We start from the raw sequence: 7,259 nt of genomic DNA, 5'->3' as shown, positions 1-7,259 counted from the left end.
GCCTCGATCGTGTGGCCGAGCCACAGCCACAGGGCGCCGCTGGCGAGCGTGCACGGGATGACCCAGGCCTTCCGGCTGAAGTAAGAGTCCACCAGAGGCGCGAAGAGCGCCTTGAGCGCAAATGGCCACGCTCCGAGACTGAGCACGCCGATGCGGGCGTCGGAGACGCTCGTGGCAAACAGGGTGGGGAGAGTACCGATGATCAGAGCAAACGGCACGCCCTGGACTGCGTACAGCGCCGTGAGGAGGCACAGCTTGCCGGTCGGGTTCTCGAGCTGGCCGCCTTCGAGTGTGGGCGGCGGAGCATGATGCAGCGAGGGCGCGACAGGCGCCATGAGAGAATCACGGAAAGCAGTGTTGGGTGGCGGCGGAGGAGCTTCCCAGAAGGGCGCGAGGCGCCGGCGGCGGCGTTCTCCGAAAGGGACAATGGCGGCGGCGGCGGCCGGGGCGGTGGCGGTGGCGGTGGCGGTGGCGCTACACCGACGCTCGGGAGGACCTTTTTTCTTTTCTCCGGGCGTCCGCGCCCTTGTCGTTCCGGTGTGCTGTGAGAGAGGCTTGTATTTTAAGAATTCTTTTCTCCGTCCACTTTCCCGCCCATGCCTCGTAGCTCTGCGGACGGGCCCCTCCACCCTTCACGTACTGGTCCCCAAAAAAGTCAGCAGAGTCCTCCTACGGGAATGTACGTAAGAGCTACATACACTGAGAGAGAGAGTACACTGAAAAAGCTGTCATGGGATCGCTTAAATAAAGAAAGAAAGAAGACAGACAAACCCAAAAGATGGAGGAGGGAGGAGGACAGGGTGAGGGCCCAACTTCAGAATCGTCCTCTTTGGGTTACAGTAGGGACGATCGCGAAGGACCCCCCCCCCCCCCCCCGTGTGTGTGTGTGTGTGTGTGTGTGTGTGTGTGTGTGTGTGAAAGCGCCCATCGCAACTGCCATGTCGGCGGGTTGTCGGCTGGTGCTCTCGCCTCGCTGGCGGCGCGATCTAGTGCCGCGGCTCCCAGCCCTTCTACTGTGGGACCGCGGCGGCTCGCCGGCGGTTCTGAACAATGGGATCGGTCCGGGTTCATCCCGGCGTGCAGCCGGTGCCGCTTCTTCGCCGAAAATTTGCTCAACCTGTTTGTCGACAAAGTTCTGCCCGAGGCCGAGCTCCTTGGTCCTGCTGCTCGACTGCGCGGCGGAACCGGCCCCTCGAGGCTGAGATGTGAGGCGCCCGCTTTTCCCGATCATTTCGTCCGTCCAATCGAAGGAAGCGCCGGATCGCCCATGTTATGGAGTTAGCCAAACTTGCCGACGTTCTTCGTCCCACGTTCCGTGTTTTTGCACGGTATTCGGATTTTCGCTATTTGGTCGTGTGGGTGTGTATTCCGGGATTAGTCAAAATGGTACCGCGTCGGCGACGCGGGCGCCTTGCGGGCAGAGCCCTTAGCCACCCTTTATCTTGCGCGGTCAAAACAGAAAACGAGGGATGCGGGAGGAGGACAGGGTCCACACCTGCACGAGCAGGATTTTGGAAAGACGACCAGGGGCACAGAGGTGGGGCTCTCCTGCTCACAGGCTCGCAAAAAGAAAGAAAGAATAACAGCCCCACAGGCTAAAAAAAGAAAGAAAAGAGACAACCCGAGGGAGGGATGGGAGGACGGCACGCCGCCACCACGAGAGGCTCAGTTAGGTTAGTCAGGTAGAAAGGTGAAGAACAGCCAGGCTCGGACTGGACACCAACGCGGTATGGGTGGACGCTAGAGAGATGATGACGACACGCACGACGGCACGAGCGACACACAGACACAAACAGTGTTGAGTATATGAGCGACCCACCGCGAGGGTTGCTCCGACTCTGGCCTTTTCTGGGTCACGTTACGTAGCCACACCTCGCCTCCTTGGTGGCTGCGAGTGGCTGCCAGTTCGACTCTGGGGAGGATCGAACCATCAACATGGTACCTCCGGTGAGATCTCCCAGGTCGACGGCGGTCTGCGAAGATTTGAGTCCCTTCGTGTGTGAGCTACGAAAAAGATCGAAAATAGTGCCCAAGGTAACCCGGGGGAACTCGCGTCCCGGAACCTCTGCCCTACCTCGAAACACGGCGGTATCGGATATACAGCAGCAACCTCGTGCTGTGTCGTGGGGGCGTGTTGAGTATATGAGCGACCCACCGCGAGGGTTGCTCCGACTCTGGCCTTTTCTGGGTCACGTAGCCACACCTCGCTTCCTTGGTGCGAGTGGCTGCCAGTTCGACTCTCTCTGGGGAGGATCGAACCATTAACAAACAGGCTCACAAGACACACAGCCTTCTGGCTATAAATAAATAAATACAACGGACATCCCAAGCTAGGGCTGGGTCGAGGACAGACACGTCCCCACCTTTGCAGGATTTTGAGCCTTCTGGCTGCCACAGAGGTTGCTTCGCAAAAGAAAGAAATAAAACAGACAACCCAAGGGAGGGGATTTTAAGGTTGCTTTGTAAAGAAAGAAAGAAAGAAAACAGACAACCCAAGGGAGGGATGGGAGGACGGCACGCCTGTTTCGTGGGTTTCTCTTCCTGTGTAACATGCGAGGGGCTGAGCTGTAAAGGTTTGGACCATCCGCGTGTTATCAAAGCGAGAAGACGCACACACTGCGGAAATTCGCACTCACCCCCCACTGTCGCCAGACTGTGAGAGGCTATAGGGGAGGAGGGTGGGAGACCATAGCTCCCGCGTTCCCGTCGGGCTCCAAAGCAGGCATAGCACAAGCCGCCGCCAGGCGCGCTTGCGAAACACCGACGGCAAACGTAAATTCGTAGGCGCCCGACGGAATTAATCCCGATTAGGCGCCCGCGACACACTGAATACCCCGGGCGGGCCTCCGCTCCGGGGCTGCTCTATCTCCATTGTCTGCACGCAACCATGGTTATGCCCTTCACACCCCCAGCCCTCGTGTCACCGTTGTCCAACACCTTTTGGGTGTCACACTGCAGTAACATGCGAGGGGCTGAGCTGTAAAGGTTTGGACCATCCGCGTGTTATCAAAGCGAGAAGACGCACACACTGCGGAAATTCGCACTCACCAAGCTGCAGAGGAAGACGCCCAAGCTGAAAGCAAGTCCCAACGTTGCACGCAAACTTGGGACGCCCCTCGAACCTCGGTGACACGAAGAACCACTATTCCATCGCATTGATGGCAAAGTCCGAGACCTCCTCGAGGCCCGGCATGGAGTCGGAGTCGGAGGCGCCTGCCTCGCCGTCGTCGTCATAAGAGAGGTAGTCGGGGAGAGCGTCGCCGTCCGCCTCGGCGCGCGACGACTCATCCCACTCGCGCCACGCATCGGCCCGGCTGAGCGCGGAGCGGCCGTCTGGCCCCACGTAGCCGCCCCCCTGGGAGAGGCGCCAGCCGTCGGGGAGGAGGTTGGCCTCGCTGGCGGCCTCGGCCTCCGCGATGGACGTGTGGACGTCGCCAGCCTCGTCGCCCCCCTCAGGCACCACGTTCGCTGGGCCCTCGACCCGCCCGTCGACCGCCGCGACCGCGCCGCTTGCTGTGGCAGCGGCCGAGCCACCACCCTGCAGCGCCTCGCGTGTAAGCCGCACCGCAGGCGGGCCGCGCTCGGCAGGGGCGGAGGCGCTGCGCGCCGCGGGCTGGGCGCCCTCGGCGGCGCCGCCCCCTTCGGCCCGAAGGACGCCGCTCACCGCGGCTGGGATCTGAGCAACGAGACCCATCGGGAAACGCGAGTAGCGCTTGTGGGCATCGCTCTTCCATAAGCCATGCGCCACCGTCACGTCCTCGCCCAACACCCGCTTCGAGTTGTTGTAGCCCTCGACCCGCAGGCCGTGGAGCCCGCCCTCCTCGCCCGCCGCGACACCGACAGCGCGTTGAGCCGCCTTGAACTGGTCCATGGCGGGCGCGTAGCGGAGGGGGCGTCGGCGGCCATCCACCGTCTCGAGGAAGAAAGGCTCGTCTGGGTCGCGACGGGCGTTGAGGAGTGGTCACAATGAGCGCGGGCAGGACGAACTCGAGAATCGCCCTGGGGTACTTGGAGGGGCTGGTGGCGGTGAGAGCTGCGCTCATGACGCAGCCGGAGGCCCCGCCAACCGTAATGGGTAGGCTGAGTTGGTCTGACTCCATGGTGAGGTTGTTGCCAACTAGCCCCGGAAAGCCTTGCATCAACACGAGGCAAAGGGCACCGACTGCGGGCACCGAGGCAAAGCCTTGGCCCCACGAAGGCCAGCCCATGCCCCAGACCATAGCTCCCGCGTTCCCGTCGGGCTCCAAAGCAGGCATAGCACAAGCCGCCGCCAGGCGCGCTTGCGAAACACCGACGGCAAACGTAAATTCGTAGGCGCCCGACGGAATTAATCCCGATTAGGCGCCCGCGACACACTGAATACCCCGGGCGGGCCTCCGCTCCGGGGCTGCTCTATCTCCATTGTCTGCACGCAACCATGGTTATGCCCTTCACACCCCCAGCCCTCGTGTCACCGTTGTCCAACACCTTTTGGGTGTCACACTGCATTAACTCTTCCTGTTTTGTGAAATTCTCTTCCTCCATGGCCCCGCAGCACGCCTGCGCGCCTCTCTCCGCTCCCCTCGAAACCGACTTGCCTTGCCCCTCGCCCCGCCGCAGAACAAGCCCGACGACTTTGATGTGTGGCGTCTCCCCGATGACGACAGCGTGCAAAAGTGAGCCCTCCCGGCGCCCCGCGCAGTCGCACCGCCCGCGCTGCGACAGCGGCGCCGCCCGTGCGATCCCAGGGTGACGGTGCAAAAGGACACGATGGTGCCCAACGCGGTGACGCTGGTCATCGAGCGCGAGGATCACACCGTCGGCAACCTGCTGCGCATGTGTGTGGCCCGCCGCCGCGTTTCCCGCGCCGCCGGCGTTTGCGCTCTCAGCCGCGGGCGCGTGTGCGGCAGGGAGCTGCTGGAGGACAAGGAGGTACTCTTCAGCGGCTATCGCGTGCCCCACCCCCTCGAGCCGGCGATCCAGCTCAAGGTGCAGACGAAATCCGAGGACCCGGGACCTGTCAAGGCGGTGGACACCGCCATCGAGCGTTCGGTGGCCACGCTCGACAAAATCGGAGAGGCCTTTGCCAAGGCCAAGGCGCGCCACTGACGGCGGGCCTATATACGTACACACGCATGTTCTGCATTCGTCTCACTCCCACCTATTACTCTCGAGACCGTATTAGTCAGTGCTAGCTGCGCCGCCTGGGTGCGCGGTGTGCCGTCGCCCGTGCGTGTGCGAGTCTTTTCTACTCTCATCTGTGTGAGACAGTGCAGACCCGCCAAAACAGCACGAACTCCGTGGGAAAGACCGCGCGCGTCCGTCCGCTCCAAACGGCACCTCGTCTCTCGCGCTCTCACTCCTCCACCGTCTCGCTCTCCTGACTCCTCTCGTGAGTCGTGTGTGTGCGCAGTGTGCTCGCCACTGCTCGCTTTCGATGTGGTTCTTGTATGCCAATGCAGTCGCAAACCTTTTGTCGCAGCCGCCGACCTGGCAGGCGATCTGAGCGAGGAGCCGGAGGAGGAGGAGCGCGCGAGAGCATGGACCGAGACGTCGAGATTCGATCCGGCAGCCACTCGGCCACCGAAGGGCACGATTCCAGCTGTGCTGTTGGTACAGGTTGAGATGTGCAGAGCTGGCTCATAAAGCGGGTGTTGTTGAGGTGGTTGCTGCCAAGCATCGCAGACGACGAGATCGACACATCGTCAGCGTGCGCAGCGCTCTTGGGAGCCGCGTAGTCGGTGCCGCGCGAATGTTGAGCATTCGCGCACGCCAGCACCGCCACGACGACGAACGGCAGGGGACGCATGCGGCCCCGATTCTAACGGTTCACAGCGCGTACACACAAAAACAAAAGTAACACCCAACCGCACGAGCACAGACAGTCTGGAGAGACCGCAACGACATCAGAAGCCAGCGCTGGGTACCAGGAAGGCGAATCACTGACTTCACCCATGGATTGCTCCTTTGCCGCGCTGCGGCCGCGGGAGTACGTCGCGCACAAATTTGCCGCACCGCCACATCTCGACGGCAACCTGCGCGAGGCGGCCTGGGAGCACGTGCCGTGGACAAGCGATTTTGTTGACATCTCGACGCCGACTCTGCCGTGGCTTCACACCCGCGCCAAACTTGCGTGGGACGACCGCTTCCTGTACGTCGGCGCCGAGCTGGAGGATCCGCTCTGGGCGACGCTCCGGCGCCACGACGAGGTGATCTTCCACGACAACGATTTTGAGATTTTTGTGGACGCGAACGCCACAACGCACGGCTACAAGGAGTTCGAGATGAATGCCTACAACGCCACGTGGGACCTCATGCTCTCTCGCCCGTACGGCGACGGTGGCGGCGAGATCTCCTGCCGGGTCTCGCCCGCGCCCTGCTTCGACATGCAGCCACTTCGCGGCCATGCTGGCCTCGGCTGCATCTCGGCTGTAGCTCGGCGATGACACGGCTGTAGGCAGCCTCCGCTCGCCTCTGCGGTCCAGCTGAACGGCTCCCTCAACCAGCCGGCCGGCCCTCCGGACGGTGAGACACACACACACACACGCGCGCGCGCACACACACACACACACACACACACACACACACACACACTTTTAGTGCCACTGCCTCATGCCGCTCTCGCCGTTCTCGCCGTTCTCACCAACCGCCAGCCCCCGCCAGCCCGCCACCCTGCCTCGCGCCGCCCTCCCCAACACCTCCCACACATCCCCCGGGGTCCGTCTCGCGCAGGCGGCTGGTCGGTCGAAGTGGCTCTTCCCCTCGACGGCCTGATGGCGCACAACGCAGGCGCCGACACTGCGCCGCGCGAGCGTGTCGCTTATCCACGCCCACGGGTGAGAAGAGGCGCTCTGCACCGCAGGCGCCGACCAGCGGCCGCGCGACGGGGTCTTCTGGCGCATCAACTTCTCGCGCGTGCAGTGGGCCCTCAAGGTGGACCAGGCGACCGGGAGGTACGTCAAGGCGCCGGCGTGCCAGTCGTGCGCGCAGCCAGGCTCTCCCCTCCTCTCCCCCCTCCCTCCTCCCCGCCGCCTCCTCCCCCCTTCCCTTCACCACGCCCCCTCGCCCCCTCGCCCCCTCCCCACCTCTCTCCTCACCTCGCCTCCTCGTCTCCTCGCCTCTTCCTTACACACTACCGGCCGGCACCTCCGCGCTCTCGCCTCCCCTCCGCTGCTCCACGCGGCGGCGGCTTGGACGGGGTAGGCTCGGCGCACGAGGACAACTGGGTGTGGTCGCCTCAGGGCGAGGTTGCCATGCACGAGCCCGAGACGTGGGCGATC

The 7,259-nt window shown here is 63.2% G+C and overlaps 3 protein-coding genes across 3 annotated transcripts; 2 read left to right on the top strand and 1 right to left on the bottom strand.

Annotated features, from left to right (window-relative positions):
* Positions 1-30: 30 nt before the first annotated feature.
* On the bottom strand, positions 31-335 carry EMIHUDRAFT_122626 (hypothetical protein; the record flags this gene model as incomplete). The annotated part of the gene is made up of 1 exon (XM_005788089.1): positions 31-335. A coding segment is annotated over one exon (305 nt), but the record flags the coding sequence as incomplete, so codon positions are not given.
* A 4,082-nt stretch (positions 336-4,417) lies between these two features.
* On the top strand, positions 4,418-5,088 carry EMIHUDRAFT_252560 (hypothetical protein; the record flags this gene model as incomplete). The annotated part of the gene is made up of 4 exons (XM_005788088.1): positions 4,418-4,474; positions 4,600-4,655; positions 4,728-4,817; positions 4,890-5,088. 4 exons carry the CDS (start codon positions 4,418-4,420, stop codon positions 5,086-5,088), a joined length of 402 nt encoding a protein of 133 aa, XP_005788145.1.
* Positions 5,089-5,877: 789 nt separating this feature from the next.
* EMIHUDRAFT_460568 (hypothetical protein) lies at positions 5,878-6,964 on the top strand (the record flags this gene model as incomplete). The annotated part of the gene is made up of 4 exons (XM_005788087.1): positions 5,878-6,367; positions 6,437-6,504; positions 6,712-6,768; positions 6,842-6,964. Coding segments are annotated over exons 1-4 (681 nt in total), but the record flags the coding sequence as incomplete, so codon positions are not given.
* Between the last annotated feature and the right edge of the window lie 295 nt (positions 6,965-7,259).

The sequence above is a fragment of the Emiliania huxleyi genome, assembly GCF_000372725.1.
Source record: "Emiliania huxleyi CCMP1516 chromosome Unknown EMIHUscaffold_1383, whole genome shotgun sequence".
In the NCBI taxonomy this organism is placed as follows: domain Eukaryota; phylum Haptophyta; order Isochrysidales; family Noelaerhabdaceae; genus Emiliania; species Emiliania huxleyi.
This window is presented reverse-complemented; position numbering and strand designations above follow the sequence as displayed.